This window comes from Ceratotherium simum, chromosome 5 (assembly GCF_057802395.1).
Source record: "Ceratotherium simum simum isolate JZ-2026a chromosome 5, ASM5780239v1, whole genome shotgun sequence".
NCBI lineage: Eukaryota > Metazoa > Chordata > Mammalia > Perissodactyla > Rhinocerotidae > Ceratotherium > Ceratotherium simum.
The window spans coordinates 33729792-33755823 of NC_141904.1; the positions used below are offsets into that span (position 1 = coordinate 33729792).

Here is a 26032-nt window from a genome sequence, read left to right on the forward strand (position 1 = left end):
TTCCAGAGCAGACTCTAAAATTTCTTCAACACTTAGCATCCTCCATGTCCTCCAAGAAGTAAAAGGTTAGTTTCTAAACCAGGTCTTGGATTCATCTGGCTTCAGCGTGTTAACAGGTTTCGAAAGCATCAGGGACACACTTTTTCCATTTTAACCAGCAAGGTTAGTCCCTCTGCATTTTTTTTTTTTCCTTTCTCCCTTCATCCTCTTCCCTCCCACGCTCTTCTATGTTTTGTTTAGCAGCGTGGCTTACCTTGAAACTTGGCAAGAAAAGAAAAGACGGCAGCTCTTGTGTGGGGTAGATGGAGGGAAGGATAAGAAATAATCCACTGCCCGCCTCTGAGTTCCCGGGTTCAGTTCCAGCGGCAGCAGACTAGCTGCAAAAATCGCTTTGCTATTCGAGATAGCCAGCAGAGGGAATCGGAACTTTGCTTGCAGCAGGGGTTGAAGCAGCCTTTTTTTTTTCTTGGAGGAAATACTGCAGCCTTCTGGACTGCGTACGCTGCTCCCTGGAGAGGCTCTCTCGGTTCCACCCACCGGCTGGAAGGAGGGGAAGTGAATGAAAGGACAGGACAAGCCCCGAACACCATGTCACTCTGGGAGGGAGACAGCAGCAACTAAGCTGTGCAAGGTTTTTTTTTTTTTTCTTTTTCTTTTCCCCTTTCTTTTTCTTTCTTTTTTTTTTCTTTTTTCCTTTTCCTTCTTTCTTTCTCTTTCTCTCTCTCTCTTTTTTTCTTCTTTAAGGTGGGGAAAGAGACGAACAGGAGACAGGAAGCTGATCTGCAAGGATTCGGAGTTGTGCTAAAAGGACTTTGATTTTTTTTTCCCCCTTTACAAACGCTGGCAACTGACATCACTACAGACAGCCTGGTAGAGCGCAAACTGCCTCATCCCAAGTGGACCCTGGCAGCTGGGGGAAGGCAGCAAGATCTGGGGAGGCTGTGTGTGGAGTTTTTTCCCTACTGATCTCCCCTCCCCTTTTATTTTTTTTATTTTTGTTTTTTTGGTGTGTTTCTTTTTTAAATTCTTGCTGTGTTGGAACTAGCGAGTGGTGGAAGACGAGGAATCTCCGAAGCCTCATCAGTCATCGGGACTGTCAGGAATAGTGGTTTGAGAGGAAGCTCGGCCTGGGGCACTATACCCTGTCATCCAGTTCCCTGCCTCGGAGATAAAGATTCCAGCTACATGGGCAAACGCCTGGATCAGCCACAAATGTACCCCCAGTACACTTACTACTATCCTCATTATCTCCAAACCAAGGTATGGCTCAGCCCACAGTCTGGTAATCACTGTGGTATCCGTCTGCACTTGGGATGGGAAACCGACAGGCTTGTGAATTATTATTTAACCACCCCCCCATCACGTCTTCCTGCTTCTTTGAAATTAGTAACATACCAATGGAGTTAATGAGGCAGAGGAGACTATAAGAAGAAAGCAAGCCTGGAATTGTGGCTTTCTCTTTAAGGAGAGATAATAGTTTCACTGGAGTTCCTTTGTTATTATTTGGCAGCATAAATGTTCCTGATATCTGTAAAGTCCTTTGCAGATGGGCAGGGTTGTTAGAAAGGAGATCATAACAGTGATTATCACGCACAAGAATGCCATTTCAGGGGCTTTTCTGGTGAGCTGTTCTTTGTTTGTGGCTCTAAAAGGGTTTTTCCCACTGGATAGGACATGCCAGGGTGGGGGCGACTTAAACTTTTAATCGCTGAGTATAGAATGAAAGAAGGGTGTGGGAAGGTATAGGACAGCTAACTAAAGTCTCTTAGAGTTTGTTTAGGTGTATTTTTGTTTTTTTATTTGCCTTCCATATTTTATTTTATATTGAGGATCATCAGGACGCTAGAGACTGAATTTAGGAGCTTTACAATAGATGTTCTTTACTTTTAGAAGCTCTATTTTTCTGTGTTGGTTGCCATCAGGAGGCCTGGGTCTTGAAATGGGATGAAATATAGCTGATGATAATTGGACGTGAATTGGTTAAATACTTTAGGCTTTATGTGTGCGCTCAAACGATCATTAGGGGGCCAGTGGCAAGCCCACGTAACTAAGCAGTGGGCAGTGCCAACCGTGAACTTTATCCTGCAGTTCAGACATGAAAGACTCTCAGGTGTGAAATCACTGCTCCAATGTGTCAATTAAATTGGACTTGATTTGGGGGAAAAAATGTTGGTACAGTTTCCACCTTGAATGCATGGATTATATTTCTTTACAGATGATATTTTATATTGTATTAGCCAGACTCCACTGTCTTCTTAATAAATAAATACGCCGAGAGTGAACAAGGCGTGCCTGAGTGATCTGTGCTGTCACCAGGACTCGTTGATGTGATTAGGGTTTGGTAATTCATGCTGTAGTTATCTCTCATTTATTCTGTCTCATCAAACAATGCCTATTTGTAAACCAGACCAGGCAGCAGACTTTCGATATTATATTAAAGATTGTTGCTTTTTTTTTTCTTTCTTTTTCAATTGCTCTGATTCGCCTTGCCCCTCCAAGGTCGACTCACGTTGCTTTTTGCCTTTGTGAGCATTTAGTTTATGCTGCTGCTGCTTAAATAGACCAGCCCTCCTGCCCCAGTGCCTGGAGTTTTAACTCTTTGGGGGATTGAGTAGAGAACAGTGCCTGCCTTCCTCAAGGAAATGGCAAAGCAAGGACAAGTTAAAAAGGGGAAATTTATAGTCATTTCTCATCCCCCAAAGAAACAAAAACAACAAACTCAAGGGCTGCATGAAAATATCAGACATTCCATCCCTTTTACTCATTTGGCTAAATTTTTCCAAATGTTTCAAAATTTACGCTTTCTTTTTGGTCCTTGTTTTCTACTATGAAGTATATTCAGAAAAGAAACTTTAGATCCAAATGAATGGAATAATTGCTTTTCTGCTTGAAATTTCTTTTAACCTATTACTAGCAGGAAATAATGTCATGCGCATTGTAATAAAGACACAGGATGCTGGATGAGCTACACTGGTGGAAAGTGTGTGTGTGTGTGTGTGTGTGTGTGTGTGTGTGTGTGTGTGTGACTGGGGTGAAGATGGAAAGTGGAACGGTAAGGGAAAAGAGGAGAGCCTGAAAACTATAGAGAAAATTTAAAAAAAAAATCTGTTTGGGGGTCCTATGTAGTTTAGTGTTGTGTAGACAGGCGGCATCTGGATCTTGTTACTTTCAAGCTAGTCAAAGCCATCAACTTCTGGAACATTTTTAAAGTTAGATCCATTAGGCGACCTAAGCTGATATTCGAGTAATCAGATCAGGGGGTAGGGAATATAAGATCAGCTACTTTGGCTAACGTGGTAGTTCATATTGATTACTATGTTGTAAAATTTCGACAGGGCTGTGAAGTTGTCTAATATTGTTACAGCGGCTCTGAAATGACAGGCATTAATAACATTCCTGGAAGCTGAAAATGTGAAAACGTGCCCTGTTTTGAAACTTGGGCACACAGGGAATGGAGGACGGGTCAATGCGCAATCATATTTTAAAATGTGGGGACTCTCGGTCAGCATTAATACTATATGATACAGTACTATCATGCTACAGGATAGCATGGAAACAACTGGGTTATTTCGGCATTACTTTCTGTCGCCTTTTACACTTAAATCTCAAAATATAATCTATAATAATTTTGAAGGAAATGCTTGCTGCTTATATTTATTTGGTAAACCTAAGTGGAATTCATAAAATCCACTGTCTTTCCAGCTTTGGCTTGTAGTTATATTTCAATTTTAATGTCATAGCTATTTAAAATGATGTTGATATACAAAGAATACTTATGGTTGATCAAAATAGAATTCTATTGGTTGACAACAAAAATCATATGCTGCTGAGAACATAACTTAAACTGTTGTCTAAATTCAGGTGTTTTTAAGTAATCCACAAAAGTTATTTGCTGACATTAGTTTTGAGTAGAAAATCTTTAAGGGATTTTAAAGAACTCCATTCAGAAAATGCAAAAATACTGAAACTTCTTTTTCTACTTAAATATGCATGTGAGAAGCAGCTGCTATTTTCTTATGATAAAACAAAACGAAAATGGGATTTTTAAATAAATACAAATCTTTTCCATTTCTGCAAATGCAATTAAAGTTTTAGAAAAACTTACAACACTTCTCTGCCTTTTCTGCTCCTCTGATTTCCCATTACATTAGAACCAATCTCTTAACTTTGTTGCTTAAAAAGAAAAAAAATTAGAAATCAGATATTTATACTTTTGTCTCTGAATAGTTTTCTAGTGCTTAAAATGTTATATTAGAAAAATGTATAAGTTAAATAAAATGAAAACTCAGGGTCTGACTCGCAGCTATACCTTGTAGCAAGGTTGTTATAGTACGCTTATTCTCCCAGACTTCACATTAAAAATTGTCATTTGTCAATTTCCTTTTTGGCCATTTTTTTTTTTCCTACCAAAAGAAGCAATTCAAAAAGGAATATTGCTTTTGGTTAAGAAGTAATGAAGAAATCTTGGTGAAGTGTCATAATATTTAAATAAGAGACACAACTGGATTTTTGAAAGAAAGAGTTTCATCAAAACAAATTTGCTGTTGGAAGGCCACCCAGAATAATCAGCAAATTTTAGCAAAGGGGGACTAAAAAAATAGTTCATTAGCTTAATGATAATATACATAATGATGTTTGATTGAGTTGTAACCTAATATTTCTCAAGAATTTTTTTTACAGCCCATTCAAAGCAACCAACCTGTTGCTATTGCATTATGAGATCCAGGGTGAATTTCAATCTGAATTTGAGGTACTTTTACGGGGTTTTCTTGGAAAAACAAATTAGTTGAACTGGGAAAGCTAAAAAGAGTAAAACATAGTCACAGCCTGGGGAATTGATATTTTGTAGTTGAGAAATAGATATTTCTGTCATATGTGATATTGGAAAACTTTAGTCATCTTCATAAAACTTTAAAATTCACCCAAGCACACACAGCAAGCCTGTCCTTTCTTCCTTTTCCACACCCTTACCAGTTCACTGTTTCTACCAATCCAGTACACAATTTCTGTTCACGTTTTTCTTACATCAATCTAGTGCCTTCCCTTCTTGGCCTATCTGCTTCCCCAGAAGATCTTGAAAAAAGGAGTTCAGACTATGGGACCCTTATAGAATTTCTGTGGCTGGTGGTACTCAGATTGTGTTCAGAGCCTGGTGTGAAGTTGGGGTCAGGTGTAAGGAGTAATTCGTCAACTGCAAACTGATTTCAGGCTGAATCTCCAGCCATCTGCAGCCTGGATGGCAGCCCGGCTCTAAAAGTCTAGCTGGAGCCCAATTGATCGTGCCATAGAAAGAGCAAGCACTTGAAAACACAGGACTGAGGAGTAGGCAAAGGAAGAGAGAGGCTCCAGTGGGGCAAGGGTATTCTTAAAGATGTGAATGTACAGATCCTTCAAAAGCAAAACAAAGCAACCCCTTAACACACTTCTCGCACATGAAAATGTAGAAAATCTTGCAGAGGGAGGGAATGAGTTTAGAATTTCCTTAGTACTTCCTGCCTCAGATTTGCATTGATAGCCAGAGTTGGTAAGTTGCCAGTTTTACAGCAGCCTTGAAAACTCCTAAGTTCTGTTTTCCTTTGAAAGGCTGAAACATACAAAACTGGTTTTGTAAAAATCTTCCAGCAATAGAATTTTTAGGTATAATTCCAAATATTTCTTTCGCTTCAGGGGGGTAATATGAGAGCATGAAACTATGATAAATCCTGTTTGTCTCATTTTAGAATGTATACAATTTTAATTGGTTTTAAGGAAGAGAAAAATAGAACAAGGGTCCACCGTTCCTTTTCAGTTGCTTTTTTTTTTCTTTACTCCTCCAAATCTTTATTATCACTGGGATTGTCTTTTCTATAATGTAGTCATTGTTTTCACAACACTAAGTTTAGTGCCTGCTTAACAGGAGTAGAAATGTAAAAAGTTTATGTGTTTTTCTCCAGAATAATTCCAAACTTGAGGGAAACACCATGTATATTTCTTTTAACAGTATCTTTCTAATTCATTTTCCTTTCATTTTCTCTCAATTTGGAAAAAGAATAACAGAATTATAACTCCACATTATTTCCATGAAGTAATAAAATCTATTTGAGGGTTGGAGGTAGGGGCGATTTGCAGGGAGGGAGGCAAAAGCAGAGTAGGGAAGATGTAAGTTCATTCCAGGTCTTTCTGGCTCCAGGAATTCTGGAAAGCTTCATTTTTACACTAATATGATTTTACACAATCCTTTTTGACATTATCAGTCTTTTTGGCAGAGAGAGGGCTCAATCACAATTATGCCCATGCCAAATTCTCAGAAAACCGGTCTTTTCCTTTAAAAGAAAATCTTTTTAGTGTCGGACTTCTTATGCAGAGTAAATGGTTGATGTTTATCCAAAATTGGCTTCGAGTACTACATAAAAATTGTGTTTTGTAACAGTCTCATAAGCCACAGCTGTATGTGATTAAATAGTGTAATATCAAAAACACGTGAGAATAGACGTTTTTATGCTATAGCTGTTGCACAGAAAGAGTGCAGATGGAACTGAAGGGAAACCAAGAGCGAAAATGTATTCATGTGTTGTAATACGTATGTTGAGGATATGTGTCGCTATTTTTTGCAGTAGTGGGAAAAAGGCTAAACTATTTTGGATGTGATTTAAAAATATGCTTTCTGAAAATGGGAACAGACATACAACACCAATTTTCAGAGTAAATATGGAGTGCCGTTTAATTAGAAAAGACATACTTACTGAATGGATCTGCCACCAATGCAAATGGAAAGATCAAAATGACGCCCATGGAGAACACATTCAAAAAGCAAAAGTGAGTTTCTTATTCCTGTTTTGAGATTATAAATGTTTTTCTTCTCTGTTTTTTGCTCCTTTAATCTCTGGAACTATTGTAAGAAAACCCTCAGGCCATTTGATCTAAACAAAAGAGTGATAGAAATAGGGGTCAGCAAATTAGAGCAAAATAGGCAGCAGCATGATTCTTTTTTAAGTTATATGAAAATATGATATTCAGTTTTGTATGAATATTACTCTTTTGTTGCCTGTGTTAAAAATTACATCGTTACACAAGGAGACACAACTTTTGTCTCTATTTCTTTAGCAGGGTTGTATTGTAAAGAGGTTTCTGTTTCTTATGGGATGTTTTAACTATAATGTGTTCGAAAGGATATTTGTTCATGAAAACTATAATCTGGTTTTCTAGAGATTATAAATCTATAGGATTACTAATACCAATAAGAGATTTATTGGTAGGTCATTATTTTCAGGTCCTTGAAAAAGGCTATAGAGTTGGCCATTGGTTTTCAGATTTCAGACAAAAAAGGCAATTTTAAAAAAGAAAAAAAGAGGAGTGGACGGAGGTAAGCTGGATTCTGTTTTTGTTCTAGTTTTTCTTTTTCAAGGTTGATATTGGCAGATAATTTGTTCACATTTAAAAAATTTTGATCTTTTTCCATGTCGATTTATTGGTCAGGAAATACATACCATGTGGAACAAATATCTGGATAAAGTTTTGTAATGCAGAACATCAACCTCTAATAGATATCAAATTTCAAGAGTATGGATACAAAATGATAAGATATGGATTCTGTTTTCTTTGGGGAAATTCTTTGATTTGTGTGTCAAAGAATTGGTTTCTAGGTCAGATTCTCTAAGATCTCTTCCAGGCTTAGCATTTGTGACTCGCTTTGAGATGGATGAGCCTGCTTTGATATATCAGTGGTACTGGGAGGTGACCTCGGTTTTGTGCCATTGGTGACTTTTTGTTTGGGTCTCCAATGCTTTCTACAGAGCAGATCAAATGCTGCTTTACTGACTCTGGTGATTTGACAAATTTAACTGTCTACATCCTTGGCCACATCTAAATCCAGTGCACCGAGAGAAACACATCCATCACCTGGGAGTAGGTGGAGAGCAGTTCCCAGGGGTGGGACGAAATGACAGGCATCAGTTAATCATTATCATGGCCAGCTTTGTTGTTGTGGTTAAAGTTTTCTTCTTTGAGTGGGTAAAATTAGAGCTTATTCAAAGACTTAATAGTGACGGTGTGATGCTTTACTTTTCCTCATTTAACTTTCTCTCTACAGGTGGTATAAGAGCTGAATGGTTATACATATGTGTGGCTAAACCAGTTGAGGTAATGAAGGAAGTAGGATTGCCTCATTAAGATCCTGACAATGCTAATTTCATGAATGAATCTAGGAGCTAGTGTAAATATGGAAAGAACAATCAAAAGATGAAATACTATTTTGACTAGAGTTTGCAAAACCTACTAATTTCTGAATTTCTGAATAGTAGCCTTTAAATCACGGGAAAGAAATACTGTAGTAACCATAGTACATGTTATTGTAGGAGGAAAATAACTTCTCCAGGACAAATAAATAAGAACATTATCTTTTCCTCTTTTTCTTACTGTCTCCCTCTCGTTCCCCCAAAAGCCCCTATTAGCTGAATTAATGAAAGTAAATGGAACCCTGAATTTTGTTTTTATAAATGATAAACAAATACAAAAAATAGCCTGTATACAAAGTCAAGGCAACCCTGATAATGTCCTTTCCAACTGTGTGGAAAGTAAGGTACAATAGAAGAAAAATAAATCTTATGGTATTCTAAATATTGGTAGTAATCATAAGAACTGATTTTTAATTTGTTTTAGAATTAGCTTTCCCATCATTATATTGTAGGGTTAAGAAATTGGTATATACTGCACTCAATATGCTAGATGCAGATGATTTTTGGTTATCTCTTTCTTAGCTGCTAGTTTTCAAGCTGACTAGGGATCATGCATAGAATTTAATGAGGACTTTTGAGAAGTCTTCCTATTTTTATCTAGTGTACTGTCTATTTATCTTAGTCGTATTGCTGATTGATGTTGATTTAGTGAAAAGGAAAATGGAAAACAGAATGCTAACTATCTGGTTTTCTGGAACTGGTTAAGATATCTTAAAAGCTTTTCTTATGTATGTGCGTCATAGTTACAGTCATATTTACAGACATATATCCATGGCTGTAAACTCTCATGTTTCCGCTTTTGAAACTTATTCACATAAATTGGGCGATGGCACCCTGAATATAACTTAAAGCTAAGGTAACTTAAAATTCAAGCAAATATACTTTTAAACTGCCAAGTAGTTTTGAGTAGATTAAGTATTTGAAGAAGAGTGAACAAAGTTTGGAATCATTCTGGTGATATTATTGCTAATAATCCACCTCTTCTCCATATTTATTTAAAATTTCAGAGCTTTTTTTCCAGAATAGCATACAAAAAAACCATATGACATATCTATGATGTTTAATTTCTTCTTGAGAGATGAGAAAAACACATTTTTTAAAAAACTTTGTCCTATTCCCTTGAAAGGTTGTGACGGTTCCTGGATTAGCCTTGGTCTTAGCTTTTGGCCCCATGGTCTCTTGTTCATTGCCATGAACACCAATTCAGAACTACACTGTTTGAAATGAGGATGTGGTGTTTTAATCTAAGGTAGGCAGGGAATTCTGAAAAGAATAAAATTCTGATGTTCTTTTCTCAATTTATTCCAAAAAATTTATCACTCCCTTTAGACTTCCTTATTCAACTGTTAGGACAACTTGACTTCATGTTAGCTATGGGAAGTTTGCTCTTTCTGGCTTATTCTTGTTCTTGTGTTTAACTTGGTTGATAAGGAGGAAAAAGATAAAGAAAAAGTCAGAGGGAATAGGTCAATGAACATGGGAGAATTTTTCTCCAAGTTTAGTGACTTCCTTTAACAATAAAAGAAGTGCAGGGTCATTTTAAAACCTCTATATTTTCTGGATACTCTTGGAGGCCCTCATCCCACATCCTAACAAATATAATAAGTGCACTCACAGTCCACATCAAACTTGACTGTTTTTGCAATAAAATAGGAAAGAGTTTTTATAATTTTGTTGCCGAAACTCTCTGAGTGCAAGTGAATTCATTTACATGTGCTTGTAAATTTTGGGCCATCATCTTGCATATGTGGGTGTTCTTGTAAAGTGAAAAAAAACTAATCTGCAAATCTTCTTGACGTACAAAGAAAGATTATCAAAGGACTAAGTAGAACAATGAATAAAGTTGACAATATGTTATGTTTTGTGGATATGCAAACATTTTTATTAGCTTTGGTTTCTTGGTTTTCTTTTTAGTTTGGAGGCAATACATTTTTCTCATCTCCTCAGTGTTTTTGTGGGTCCTTAAAATGGTCAGAGAACCTAAAAAGCTGGCCATATCTCTAGCTATTGTGGCCTTTTGGTATTCAAGATATCTCTGTATTTTAGTAATCCCAAATTTCCGGGGCGGGATACATGGTAGAACAGCACAGCGTATCGGAAAATGTCATTAACATTCTTTGACTAAAATATGTCGAAAGCAGACACATTGGATTGACCTTTGGCAGTGAGAGCAACCGAGAGTTCCAGATCTGGGTGCCAGGTTCACAGAATTTTTTCGTTGTGCAATTGGTGGAATTATTTACCAATTGGAAAGAAAAAGAGCTCGAATGTAACAGGTGTTTCCCTGGGCTCCCAGCTTAGGGGTACAAGCGGGAGGCAAATCAACGGCACAATATTTATTTTATGGCATAATGTTTCTAAATTCTTCTGTCTCTAAATAGGGTCATGGGTTTGTTACATGTGTGAAAACTGTCACTGCCTCCTGTTCCCCGTTGTCCATGGTTATTCACCTAGGATAATTTCTCTTGGTGTCCAGAGGTGCCTCCTAGCCCTCAGAATCTATGTACCTCTTAAAAAACACATGTCTCTACATGTATGCACACTCCAACCTCAGACCCACCATTACTCTTATAAGTGGTTGGGCACCCTGAAGATACTGCTTCTCCAGCCCAAAGCAAGCATGATGGCTTCCTTTATTTTCGTTCTTATCCCAGTAATACAAGAAAATCAGGATCCCAGGCCCAGACCATGGCTGTCTCCTCCCACCTTAATCAAGAAGGCGTTTTCTCTCTCTCTAGCTCCATGCATACTCTCATACCTGAAAATTCACTCCCTCCCCTAATCTTGGAGGGAGAATTCTCATAATGACCCAATGGTTTGATTCCCTACATAATACTCAGTTTTTCTTCCCAGCTTTCTACCCAGATCTCACTGAATTTCGTCAGCAGATTCAATGAATAAGCTCTGATTTATCTCACACATAATACACATGCACACACACACTATGCACACACATATACACATTTCTGGAAAGCCCAAGAATTATTTAAATAGTTCTAATTTTCCTCTGAGGCTAAAGGACCACAGAGAAATATGGGGAGGTAAAGTGGTCTTCAGGAGACATATACCTGTTCTTTCCAATTCTAATAAATTTTTTTTTGCTGCTACTTGGTAGCAAAAAGGGACGAGTCTCACCAAAATAAGGGTGATTAATACTTTTCACTTTCTTTCAAAAGTGTAGTATCTTCCCAGGATCTGAAATATATTGATAATGTGTTATGCAAGTTAGATATCTACTCTCTTTCCTCTGTTATTCTTGATAGCATCCTTTAGAAATCTTACTGATTGATTCTAATTTTTTCCCAAATAATTTCATAACAATTGTTTATACTGTGGAGATTCTAATGATCCTCAAAGCTTGTAGTGATGAGGGTGTCAAGAGCATGGTAGAAAAGAAAGATGGCAGTTCTACAATTTTAATGTAACAAATGATTTATGAGAAGCACCAAAAAAGATAAAACAAAGAGAAAAAGAAACAAAATAGAAAAGCTAAATGTATCAGATCTTAATCCACTTTTGAAAACTTTTAGAATATGATTACTTGTTTTCCTTTCCAAAGGCGAAGGATAAGAGCTGTTTGGCAAGGAAAAGATAGTTTACAAATCGAAGAACCATCTTTGGGAAGAACTGTAATATAACTATAGAACTTAATTTGGAGGAGTCATATAGTTGAGACTTTTGCTGTCCTGTGAAAAAAAAAATCAATGCTTATGAGGACAACGTAGTGCTTTGTTTTGGTTTTTCACGTCAAAGCACTTAGTAACATCCAGCACTAGCTTTTGTTGTTCTGGCTTACCCATTACTCATTCTTAGGGAGGACCTGGATAAAAGCCTTATCGATGCTTTTGATTGGAAACAGGAGTGTGTTTCGGAAAGTCTTTGGAATCAAATGTTAACACATATTTTGGAATTTCTGTATATAAAATGCTAATACGAAATCCGTATATGCTCAAAAAATAATCATGAGTGAAACTCTATTGTTCTGTATATAAAGGATTTGGCTTTGAGAGGGGAAAACAATAGCATAAGTTATAAAACTGGGAAAGCTGTATTGACATAAGAATCGCACAATACAAAGTGCTAACCAGACAGCAAGGATGTTTGAGGGCCACTAATGTGCCTAGGGACCCATAGAGCAGTTAAATTGAGGATATGTGTGCAATCATGCTTCTATGCTCTGAACTCTCAGTATGTGCATATGTTAGAGGATGGGACCTGATGAAAGACTGTCTAGACTTCATCATGGTCATTGAGGAGTTTAGGTCAATAGAGATCCAAGAAAAGTTAGCTATTACTGTTATTATCCTTGGTCTATTTTTTCTGCCAAGTTCATTTTACTCACTTCTCCATCCTTATTCCATTGAGGCTGGCTGGCTGATGTACATAGCATCCTTTACATCTCCCCACCTTTCTCAGATTGTCTTTCCTGGGGAACTAATTCTTTTCTTTCTGTCACAAATTCTACTCGCCTTGCAATTTCCTGCTCAACCCCTTTCTTCTGTCCTCAAGTTTTCTGCTGTGGATTTGCCTTCTTTGCCTCCTTGCCTTAGCTTCTCAACTTCTGCTTCCTCTTTTGTTCTCTTAGCTTTCTGTTCTCTCTTATCTTTTTAGTTATGGTGGGATTTTTTTGTTTTTTTCCATTTCTTTCCAAGGTAGAGTGGGATTAGGTTTCAACTTTCTTGTTCTTTTGCTTGGTTGTAAATTTATTTTTGCCTGTTCAAATGTACTTTTACTCCTCAGGGTCATATTTGTGTCAGAGTTAGTCTGTGAACCCCCTGAGGACTAGGACCACAGGGTCTTCATCTTTGAATGCCCTGCGGTATCCAGTAAAGTGCCTGATGCAGACTGAGTGCATAATGAAAGGTTCTCAGAATGCATTAATCTGTGGTGTTCTGTGTGTCTCGTATGTTACTCCATTGCTGAAGGCGATGATTTTTTAAACTAGAGTAGCTTAATGTCATCTTCACCCCTGTGATACTTTATGTCAAAAGGTGTTTTGTGTACCAGAAGTAAATCTTATTAAAATATCTTTCTTTACCTGTATAGATTGATGTAATCTCTCCCTGCCCCATCTTTCCCCCTGAAACATGTGGGTCACTGGGCTAGGTACCCTAGGACTGTTGGCTGGAGTTGGGTTATATCTCTAGGTAATGGGCCACACTATGATAGAAGGTGAGCTAAGTCAGAAACTGCAATAGAAAAAGAAAAGAAAAGAAAAGCTGCCACAGCACTGCATTCCAAGATGCTGGCAAGAGCATCAGGACATGGGCCAACTCAGGGAGGGGCAGAAGTGGATGTCAAAGACAGTCTGACTAGCTAGTATTTGGAATTTGGGGATGATAGTAAGCAAGTAGGTCAGGACTAAATGGTAGTGGTGGTGGTTTGGAAGGAATCAGAGAAACCATTCCTGAGCAATTGCCAAGGATATCAGCTTGTATATGTGGCTTCCTTTCTTGGGTTGGCAGAGAGTGGGCATATCAGGGGATGAACTTAGCTTAAGGAGCTAGGAGATGGGTTGAATGTTAGGCCCATCTTTTGTCTATCTTGCTTATTCAAGACAGAAGATCTTGAGTATAATAGTCATATATCATCTACTCATACCATGTAACAGTCCACAACAGTACTGACGTGGATTTTTTTAACTCAAAATTTTGAAAAGACGACTTCAAAGATCAGGTAAGTATGACAAAATTCCTATTTTGGAAAGAGAACTCTATACAGTTGTCCTCTACAATTAACTAAGCAGGAATAAAGATATGTCTAAAGTAATGATAGATGATTTACAATGTAAATCTTCAAAGCCTTCCTCACCGAGGAATGTATGAAAACAATAACCCAGTTGCGGCTAAGAGAACAAACTGTGTTTTTGGTTTGGATGTCTCTTGATTTTTCCAAGTTTTGCTGATTCTCTTATGTTTGTTCTGTAATTTTTTTTTCTATCATGTTCTTTTTTTGCATCAAGGTTCTTGTTACCATTTGTAGAAAATGTAGTTTCTATATGTACAATTCCTTAGCATTTAGTAAATTTTTCTACTGCAAAGTAATCCATACTCATTGTATCTAGTGAAACAATTCAAGATATATATTGAAAATATTAATAATCTCCTTCAGCACACTGCACCATTCTGTCAAGAACTCAGAAATAACCAATGTTAATAACAAAATCATGTGTGTCCTTCCATAGCATTCTTTGTGCTCATGCAAACATACAATCAGATCTATATTATATGAGACCATACTGAACAGGTTATTTTACTCCTTTTTTCAGCGAAAAGCATACTTTGTGCATTCTCACCAGGTCATTAGACATTTTTTTTTTTTTATTTCTAATGTCAGGGTAATTGTTCCTCGTGTGTTTGCACCACATTTTATGCAAGCATTGCCCATCAATGAGCATGGATTTTTTTGCCACTCTTTGCCATTATAAATAATGCTTCAATATATGTACAAGGTACTCATTTGAATGTTGAACATCAAATCAATGCTCTTTAAGCAGGTTTTCTTCCTTTTAAACACTGAAAAATGCCTTGATGAGTTTATTACACAAGGATTGACATCTCTGCTTAGATTCCTAACCTGAAGGTTCTGTGTCCTGCAGGATTGGGCTACCCCTTTGTGTTTTTGTGATAAGGGTTATAGTCTGCTCCTTTTGGTGAGAAGATGAACTTCCTGACTGAGGTTTAAACTGAAAGGGAACCCCTCGCATTTGGCAGAAGCAGAAATGTCTCATTTTCTTCATGACACCATCATTGGGATCCCAACCGGTGCTTGGGGTCAGCAGCGCTACCATTTGGTTGCTTCTCATCCATTTCATGTGGCTGCACTTATGTTCCAGCCAGTTGATTTCCTTTGTCGGCCACCTCATCTTCCAAGTTGAAAGAGCAATAGCAGGCAAGGACAGTTTCAAGCAGCCAAGATCTTCCTAATTAATTGGAATCCCATTGAGGCATTTTTGTCCTAGAGCAAATATTTTGTCCCAGGGGTTTGGGCATCAAGATTTTTCGGGCTGGCCCAGTGGAGTAGCGGTTAAGTGTGCGCACTGGGCTTCGGTGGTCCGGGGGTTCACAGGTTCGGATCCCGGGCGCACACTGACGTACGGCTTGTCAAGCCATCCTGTGGCAGCATCCCATATAAAGTAGAGGAAGATGGGCACAAATGTTAGGCCAGAGCCAATCTTCCTCAGCAAAAAGAGGAGGATTGACATCAGATGTTAGCTCAGGGCTAATCTTCCTCACAAAAGAAAAAAAAAAAGATTTTTCTTTTTACATTATTATCTTGGGAATACTGTAAAATTGTATTTTGTAATAGCCCTCATCTGTTGAACTTGTTTGATGCTACTTGACCATAAGGGAAATGTCATGGTATATTAATTAAGCTGGAAAAAAGTGATTCTGGAAAATCTAACACATCTAGGCGAAATTTGATTTTATTTCTTTTTTTTGCTCCTGTACTTGTCCTGTTTCTCACTTCCAGTATCAGTTTTAATTAAAGGCAAAACATTGCAATGAAAAGAATAAAACAAAAGTCTACCAACAGAAGATGCTGTGCTGGGCTGATATAGAAATTTTACTAATTAAAATCTGTCTAGAAGACAGTAGATCATAAAACCTCAACATTTTGCTCTTCCTATAAGAAAACTTAGACCAAGGACATGTATTTTTAATAACACTTAATTCTCTTTCACATATTCCCATTTCACAGAATTTAATCACACCTTTCAAAGCTTGATGACCCGCTTCCATGTACTTGTTTGGAAACTCAGAGAATTTTCCTAAACATGGACCTGTAAGGATAACTTCTTTGCTTTTACTTTCATGTGTGTGAGGTGGGATAGGGAGCTTAGTTCAACACTAGAGCCAATTTAGCGTTTTCTTTTTTTACAACTACACTACTCGCTATTTTTTACCCATACTTAAAAATCAACAGTGTACCATGCTTCCTATATATTTAGTGCAAGTAGAAACATTTTGACAAAGTCTGGAAAAGGAATTGAATGATCAAAAATGAAAACAGCACTTTGGTTAGGTGAAAGGACTCTGAGTGTGCTAAGAATGGTTCTGGAAGGCCCAATTTTTTTATTCTAGAACTTGCTATAATACCACTGCCCCAGGGTTTCCTTGCCTTTTTATATTTTAGTTTCCTGCCATTTCTTCCCATCACAAGAATATTTAGTTATTTGATAAGAATGTCTTGACGATCAATATTAGACTAGTCATAATGTGTTTCAATATTCTGCAAAGAATGCCAATATATTAACATATTATGAAGATGATAAAATATAAATAAGAGCCATTAACTCCAAGAGATTGTTATTAGTGATAATGGTAAGGAGAATGCGACTGAAAGGCCCAGAATTGACTTTATACGTGAATATATGGAGCACAAATCCTTATGATAGCTCAGATCAATGCTATTCATTGAAACATTTCTTTGCACTTCCATTATGTTTCTCTGTCATCCATCTCTGCAATCAGCTGGACTGAAATCATGTAGAGAGATTTGCTTTCAATAGTTCTCCTACTTCTTACATGAATTTTTTTTTATTGCTATTTTGTTTTGGAAAGCAATGCAAGTCTGTCTCAGCGCTCCATAGAAAATTCATCCTGCAGTCTGAGATGAATCTATTGGTAAATTGTCTGGTTTTTACATTGCTGTATTTCATAATACCTGTACTTTCCTCATTTAAGTTCCTAGGATGCCTTTTGTCCCCTAAAGTAACTAAATTAAGGAGGAAAGGGGTGTCATTTTCTTGCAGCCAGCTTATAGAGTGTCAGCTTTTGCTTCCTTAGAGCTAAACTTCGTGTTTAAAAATGCTTTGAGTGAGGCCAGCACTAGATCTGGGTGTGGTATTGGGTTTTAACTAGATAATTGTCCAGACTATTCTTTGAGGAATGAAGGAATTGAATTTTGTTTTAATTTCTCCAGTTTACATTGAGCTTTCAAATATCCTTCAAACTTGCTTACATGTAGCATTGCTCAAGTTTAATTTTACCCTTTTGTAAATCTTCTTCCAGCTACAATGGCTACCCTCACCAAGTTTTTCATGCTCAAAAATCCAAAGGCCATCTCAAAGGTCTTCAAGCTGTTTGACCTCAATCCTTGCCCAGCATACAGTAGGTGCTTAATAAATATCAATTGACTACGTGGAAGTTGCTGTTCCATATCCTGAACTCTAACAACACTTACTGATAGATACTCTTTGGACACTTAACCATTTTTTCTTCACTTTGGTATATCCCATTAGCTCCCTCTGCTTTCTCTTTGCATTGCCCTCAGATCCGACAACATTGACTTGCACATAGTCAGTGCTGGTCAGTATCTACTGAGTGAAGAATGTATGGTCTGACTCTATAAACACTCTTTTAATTGATTTTATAATCTTCAGGAAAGTTTCGTGAAACCTACTCCACCCTTATCTGTGTTTCTCTTATGGTTTTCTTTATTCCTTTTTAATTTCAAAATAATATTTCACTTTCAATTCCGAAGATACTCACATAAAACGAGGAAAAAATATAAAAGTGAAATTCTCCTCAAGGTGTTTGGCACTTTTTCTGTAAAGTATTTGCTTTCTTCTCACTTATTCACATGTTTAAACTCAAATCAGCATTGACTTAACAAAAAAACAGGTGTCTGAGTACATCTGCCTTCTCCCATACTTTTGTGTCTATTTGGTCTGAAGATGTTTTGGAAAAGAGGGAAATAAGATTTTTCAGTGTTTGTGCAATGTTGAATTATAATATCTTGCAGTCCAGTATGGTGCTCATTTATTTCATATCTTATAGTTATTAGGAAGGGATTTGGAACTTGGAATTTCAGAATGTGAAATAAAACGTATCAATCAGTGCATGTGCATGGAGCCGTTTCTTAGGTCATCACTGTATGGGGTGGTTTGGGCAAGACACGAGGAGGTTATAGTGTGAGTCTTGCTCTTTAGAAGTCGATAATTTATTTGAGGAAACAGAGGTGACACATAGAACAAAGGGGAGTGATTAAAAGCTAAGTTGTGTGACACTGACTTGAAATGAAAAGGTGAGGGCTGTTTGCGCAACAAGAGCTGTGAAGGAAGAAGACAGTCTTGGGTCAGTCTTGAGGTAGACAAAGTAATTGGGCATTTGGCATATTGGTTAAGTTGGGGAAGGATGGGAGGATATTCTTGCTTGAATAAGAGTAGAAACATAACAAAGGCATGAGGTTGGAATTAAGGGGAGGTAGGATAGTGAGAAAACAGACTTAGCTGGAATAGAGAATCAGTTTCTAGAGGGGGTAGGTTGGAGAGCCAGAGCACAGCAATTACTGAAACACTTTAAGAGGTCAGAAAAGAAAAAAGTGAATAATTGTTTAATCATTGTGCGGGTAGTGGTTTTTTTTTTTTTTTTGTGAGGAAGATTAGCCCTGAGCTAACATCCAATGCCAATCCTCCTCTTTTTGCTGAGGAAGACTGGCCCTGGGCTAACATCCATGCCCATCTTCCTCTACTTTATATGGGACACTGCCACAGCACAGCTTGACAAGTGGTGCGTCAGTGCGTGCCTGGGATCTGAACCTGTGAACCCCGGGCCACCAAAGCAGAGCACGCACACTTAACCACTATGCCACCGGGCCAGCCCCAAGGGAGCAGTTTTATAAGCTTCATTCCAAAGGCATAAACCATAAATGAAAAGAATGATAGATTTAAAATTCTTTATTGTTTTTATGAAATTTCCATATTTTGACTAAAGGAATGTTTATAAATCTTCATTTAGCAGACCCCTACCGTAATGTAAAATAAAGGCAAACAGACATTCTTGTAAAAAAAGATTTGCAGCATGATATTACAAAAGTTTAATACTTTAGATATAAAACATGATCCTACTACTCAATAGGAAAAAAAGAAAAAGAAAGCACTCCAATAATAAAAGGGACAAAAATTCATAATGAAGAAATGGAAATAGCTAGCAAGCACTCAAAAGTATGTCACTAATAAAAAAAATGGTGACCAAAATAACAGTGAGATATTATTTTCACTTGCTAGATTTTTAAAAAGTTAAACATTTTCTAACAACCAGGGTAGACTGAGGTATAGGGAGACAGTCACTCCCACACACTGTTTCTTCTCAGGGGAATATCAACGGATAGGTAGATTTTGGATCTCAGTTCAAAAGAATGTATCAAAGGCTTTAAAAACGTGCATGCCTTGCTATATAGCAAGTCTAATTCTAGAAGTATCTGCTAAGATGTTAAAGTATGCATGCACAAAGGTGCTTACTGCAGCACTGCTTTTAACAGAGAAGATTGTAAGCAATCTAAATGTCCATCAATAGGGAACAGATTAAATAAATGATGTTATATCTTTACAAAAACCCACCATGCAGCCATGAAATCAATGAATATGAATATATTGACTAGGTAAAATGATATATTATTAGGTTTTTAAAAAGCTATAAAACAGCGTTATAATATGATTCCAAACCTATCTTTAAAATCTGTGTATATGTGTGTGTGCATGTTTATGCTTATGTCTGTGTTTTTTTGTTCCTAGAAAAACAGAGGAAAGGTTTTGTCTGGGTTTTTAGAGTTACAGGCATTTTAAAATGCTTTTGAGTATGAGTTGATGATCACTGTAAACAATTAACACTGGAAATTCAGTTGTTTACAAAAATAACAATAACATTAAGAGGAAGCCAAGCAAACAAGTAAGGATCTTGATGCAATCAGTAGAAGGAAGCCATTACAAGTTGTTTAATGGAGAGAGAAGTAACATGCTTGAGAAAGGAGCGCTTTGAATTGATTGCTAGTATTTTGCAAGATGCAATGGAGCGCAAAGGTAACATTTAGGGATTCAAGCTAAACCCGAGTGAGCGTAGTTGGGAAAGCACAAGACATCAGACTGACCAGAGAATGGTCAGTATTGTAGGTGACACTAAGACTGGAGAAGTGTGCCTGCCACTGATTTGAAAATAAAAGTGATGATCCAGTTTTCAACATGTTAACTTGGAGATGACAAGGAGACACCCAGAGGAAGAAGTGCTATAGGCAAGGAGAAATAGAGCGCTGAGGCATGATCCGAATCCAACACCAAAAACAGAGATTTATGTATCATCTCCATGGAGGTGACATTTGAAGTGATCCGTGTGTGTGACAAAGCAACAACTGTAGAGGGGATAATGAAGACAGCTTTCTTCTCCCATTCTCCCTGTGCCATGCATTTCTTTATTTATGGTTGCAGATTGTCCCCAGCACATCAAGGATCTTTTAAATGTTAAGAAAGGAATTAGTTACTAGCAAGAGTATTTGAGTGATAAACCTCAGAGTTAAAAAAAACTTGGCTAGCAGAAACTTAACTTACCTTAAAGCCTGAAATTTTCTTTTCTGTGTTTAAATTTTATCCTTGCATACCATTATCCTCTGTCATTCACTTTCTATTTTGTTCCGATGATCCTTTCGTGTGGACCCATTTTGGAAAAATTTTATTCACAAGGAGTGAGTGCGTAGGTTTCATTTGTGTGCTTGTTTGAATGATTGATTTTTGTTTGTTTATTTTTTATTTGTTTGACTGACCAATTGATTATTTTATGTGAGATTTCTTTCTTGAGTTGTATGTTAGGGCACTGGTTCTCAAACTTTAGCACGGGTAAGAATCCTTGGGAGGACTTGTTAAGACACTGATTTATGTTTCTTTCTTTCCCTTTTTTTTTTTGAGATTCTGACTCAATAGGTTTGGAGTGGGGCCCAAGAAATATTTCTCATGATCTCCTAAGTGAGGCTGCTGCTGTTGGCCTGTAAGCCACAGGTTGAATAACACTGCCCTGGGAAATGTGCTTTTGAAGCCCACTTTCATTTTCATTTAGCCTCTTTTCACAAAGACACATCCAACTACATCACCAGTACTCTGATGAAATTTATTGAAGGTGGCATTTCATGATTTTTGTTATATACTGTATAGCCATTTATCTAGATTTTAATTTGCCTGTAATTTAAATAATTAAAATTGTTTTACAGCTTATGCCTCCTAACCCTGGTGCTGTCAGACTTTCATGATATGGTCGGAGGGAGGCTTCAAGGGGAACACAATGAGTTGTCCTCAGGATCTTGGCAAAAAGAAAAATTGGTTTGCCTTTGGAGACTTAAAATTAATCAATTGATTTTTATCAGTTCATGCCGAAAACCAATATTTTCCATGTATGTATGAATATCTAGTTGAATCAGTGATTTTTAAGAATATCTAAAGAAAGAACGTGTCACAGAAAGGACTGACAGTTGGCTCGATGTGTGCTGCCCTGTCCAAGCAGAGGAACTTTGCATCCTGAAGGCCTAACATTTCTGCCAATAGAGAAGGGATATGACTGGGATATGACTGGGATACTTCATCATGCCTCACCCTGGTCTGGGGAAAAAATCGCTCTTGTCTGTCCATTTCCCTGTTTTATATTGCATTTTATTAGCAAACTTCCTATGTTTTTATTTCTACAAAATGTGAATTTGTTGATCATAAGAATATCTGTTGTCTATTGATAAATTGGCCCTCTTGTTTATACATGAGTCTCATGTGAATTGATTTACATTGAGTCTGTCTCCAAGATTCTGGCCATCTCAGTGTGTGCTGAAAAAGTCCAGTTTCTGAATCTGCAGGGCTTGGGGAACAATCATGGGCCACCATAAATCCACCAAGACAGCCAACTGGTGGCTCCTCTGAACAGCCAACAACCATGCCTAAATGGAGACCATCCTCTTTTCTGAGCACTTTACCTGCTGTTCATTTGTTCATTCAGTAGGAAACAGAACTAGAGAATTTTATAAAACTTAAAGGAACTTTGAAGTCATCAGGACCCGCCCTTTCCTTGTGAGGTTGAGGCTATAACCTTCCATTGGAATCGGACTATCTCTTGAACCTGGAAACTGACATGATTCAAAATGCTAGGTTCACTGTTCAGAAATATTGCACAGCCTGGTGGGGTGTTTCTCCTTTATAGTATCTTAGTTTGAAGTGTGGTGCTTGGCACTGGGTTCAGATGCTAATATTAGAGTGAGAATTCATCAAACCTTAACCTCAAGGCCCCTTACTTAGTTTAATTGAAGGTGTGCACAAAACTGCATTATAAGACCTGTCCGTTTCGCTTACTTTAAAAGTGAACTTCCCTTCCATTGAATTTCTCTTGTTAACCTTTGTAGCACTGGATGACACTTCTTGATAAAAATCTCAAAGAATGAAATCCTATTGACATGAATATATTCTTAACAACATATCAGAGGAAAAATATACATCAGAGTACCAAATAAGGTTGAATGGATTCTAGACGTATTGCCGTAGGTCCATTCATTTGAACACATACATTCAAATATTCATTAATTAATACAGAGGAGTATAAAAACTTTTATTCTTTTCGTAAGGAACTCAATATTTGTTTTTATGTGCTGTGTATTATAATGGGAAAAAGTGATCATGAAAACTTGATTCTAAACATTTGCTATTGAGCCAGCCCTGATGACCTAGTGGTTAAAGTTCGGCACGCTCCGCTTCGAGGGCCTGGGTTCGGTTCCTGGGCATGGAACCATACCACTTGTCTGTCAGTAGCCATGCTGTGGTGGTGGCTCACACAGACGAACTAGAAGGACTTACAACTAAGACATACAGCCATGCACTGGGGCTTTGGGGAGGAAAAAATAAAAATAAACATTTACTACCATTTTTGGGTTTCAGTTTTTTATTCTCTAAAATAGTTGGTTGCAAGAATTTAGTATGATGTTCGCAACTTGCCTGGTATATGGTACTTGGTACGTGCTTGAGTAATGGTAGTTATTTTTAAGGAGTATATTCTAAATTAAACTGATATTTAGAATGGGTGGTAAGACTCTAAGCAAAGATAGATTTAAAAGCACTGAGAGATTATATCTAGACTCACTACTTTTTAGCCCTGCCTCTTCCTTCTTTAGCTTTTCACAGTTGAATCCAATGAGATCCTAATCCTACAGACAAAGGTCTGCCCCAGTCTTGACTAATGAAAAAGGGCTACTACAGCTTTAACCTCACTATTTGGAAGATCACAGAAGTAACTCACCCACCCAAGTATGATATCTGGTAGTCTGATTACAAGTACTGGCAATGCCTCAGCACTCCCCACAAGGCTACCTCTAGGTAGCCATGTTGCTCCTAAGTCTTTCTAGAACTGCACTTCTCCCTTAGCCCCTGCTGCCTAACTAGTCAGTTATTCCACCTGATGTTACTGTCCTCCCTGTGCTCTATGCTGTTTCACAGTGAGGTCTTGGATCTCCAGCAATGTTTATATCCATCCTCTTCCTCCTAATTGAAATCTGGTCTTTTTATACAGCCCAGTGACCTGAGTCCTCCCTGACCTCACTCCCCAAATTCCCACATATGGCTCTTCTCTGATTTGACTGTCTTCCTGGTTTCTCCACCATCCTAGTGTGCAGCCTCAGTGACTGCTTCTTGAAGCATCATCTGAGTTTGCCGTTTAGAAACTGCCCTTACTACTACCAGCCACCTACCTGGCCCCTCCCCAACTCTATGATCTTATCTCTTACCACTCTCCCTCTCACCCTCATATATTCCAGCCACAATGGCCTTCTTTCTGTTGTTCCAACATGCTAAGACCTTGGCAAGAGCTGTTCCCTTTGCCTCAATTCCCCTCTCACCATGCCCAATCTTAACATGAATGGTTTCTTCTTGTTTTAAGATTCTAACTTAAGTGCTTTTGCTGACCACCCAGTTTAAAAGCAGCCCCCAGTCAAGCTCCTTTGCTTCACTGTATTTTAATTCCCTGCAAGGTACATAGTTCCTATCATTATGGATATTTTTCTTGTTTATTTTTTTATTTGTTTACTATCTGCCTTCCCTATTTTTTTTTTTTTTTTTAAAGATTTTATTTATTTATTTTTTCCCCCCAAAGCCCCAGTGGATAGCTGTATGTCACAGTTGCACATCCTTCTAGTTGCTGTATGTGGGACTCGGCCTCAGGATGGACGGAGAAGCGGTGCCTCGATGCGCACCCGGGATCCGAACCCGGGCCACCAGCATCGCAGCGCGCGCACTTAACCACCAAGCCACGGGGCCAGCCCTGCCTTCCCTATTAACATATAACCTCTACAAGAACAGAGATCTAGTCTATCTTGTTCTCTGCTGTATCCCCAGAGCCCAGAACAATGGTTGGCACATAGTAGGCACTCAATAAGTATTTGTTGAGTGAGTACCCAGCTGTCTCTGAGGTTTATTTCTGTATCTGTCTCTGTTCTCCTAGTTCCTGTGCCAGGGTCATGCTTCCTTTGTCTCTGATAACAATAATGAACCTACTTACCTCAGATACATTGGCTGGCTTCCCCTACCCACCTCTCTTAGCCAGGGAGACACTGATAACTGATAGCTATGCCTGCCACAGCCTTGGGATCCTCCTAGTGTTCCAGAAGGCATCACCAGTTTACTTAAGCATGAAACCAAAATGGCATGTCCATCTTTGATCCTTAAAGTCGTTTCTGAATTTCCATTCTACAGGAATTGGATTGATGGTACCTGCAGTGAATTATCCACATTCTCTTTAAGTAAAGTGTTTTTTCAGAGGAAATTGTTTAGGGAAAGTTTGTTCTTCATTTTAAAAACACCTGAAGGAAGGTATCAAAATAGTAAAATGTAGATATCCAGAGTATGGGTCCCACTAGAGCTCAGCAGTCAGAGTGATCAAAAGGAAGCATGAGCCTCAATAGTCCAGGCAACATCATCAGTTGTTCTAAAAACACATAAAGAGGCAATGCACACACACGTGGGCACAATCCCATGCCCATGTGTTGTTTGACACTTCTTTTCTTTCTCTTCTCTTAGACCTTTAGAAAACCTCTATTCTAAAATTTGCATGGTGTCGACATCTGATTTTGCTAGTCCAGCTTCCATTCTCCCTTGATTTCATCATTGCAACCCAATTTTCTTATTAGGAAACTATTCTTCTATCGGATATGGCTTTGTTCTGTTGCTTATCAAGGGGCAAAGCACCTGCACACAAGGTAGACTCTTGACCCAATCTAAGAAAAACAGATGTTCTTTCCTAAGAAAATGTATCTTGATTTACTCATGTTAACTTTAGCACTTAAGCGAGACTGCCTATTAGCTCCTTCAGCCTAGATTCCCACAGTTTCTCTGGTTCCTAGCTTCTCAGATGCTTTCTTCTTCAGATTAGCCTTTGCTTTAGTTGGTCAGATGTTTTTGCTTTGGTTAATAAGAATCAATCACTGTTATTTGCAACCCTGGGACCCTAACTCATACCGAGTAAGGATTTAACAAATGTTGAATATTAATAAGACAAAGAATTGATATTTAGTATTAAGGGGAAATACAGCAGAACCACAGATTTTTCCCTCCCTTCCTTCTGTATTTCTGCCTTAACCAGAGCTACGTGCTGTGCATGTTTACATAAGGACGAAGCAGTTGTCACTTCCAAAGGATGTAGAGTCTCCCTTATGAGAAGGGTCCCTTCAGTTGATCAAGTTGGGGCTCTATATGCTTGACTTTATTTATACTGTCTCCTTTGTTTGGAATCTTTCTCAGGTCTTCTTGCCCCATCTCTTTCTTCCATAACCTGCTCATGTCCTAACTCCTAGAACTATAGCTTCAGAGATTAAAATTAATCTCTTTCCCCTGTCCTTTCTTTCTTTGATCCTTCACTGAGTCTTATGTATTTTGTAGCCCATACAGTACATAGCCAAGGGTCTTGTGTCTTGTTGCTAGACAAAAAGCCACATTTTAATTTAATCTGTTAAATGAAGGGAAAAAAACACATACACTTAAGAGGAAACTCACTGTTTTAAAAAATATATTCTCTGCTGCGTTGTTGATTTTG

The 26032-nt window shown here is 37.9% G+C and overlaps 1 protein-coding gene across 9 annotated transcripts in view; it reads left to right on the top strand.

Moving 5' to 3' along the window:
- The first annotated feature begins 310 nt into the window (after positions 1-310).
- Positions 311-26032, top strand: part of RBMS3 (RNA binding motif single stranded interacting protein 3) — a 674890-nt gene continuing 649168 nt past the window's right edge. For 3 of the 9 annotated variants that reach the window (XM_004419445.3, XM_004419448.3, XM_014790099.2), the window contains exon 1: positions 316-1260. In XM_004419445.3, the coding sequence (XP_004419502.1) occupies positions 1186-1260 (75 nt within the window). In that variant the 5' untranslated portion in view covers positions 316-1185. Of the gene's footprint in view, positions 1261-26032 lie in introns of all 9 variants that reach the window. The other 6 variants (XM_014790089.2, XM_004419451.3, XM_004419446.3 and 3 more) reach the window with 4 other exon arrangements.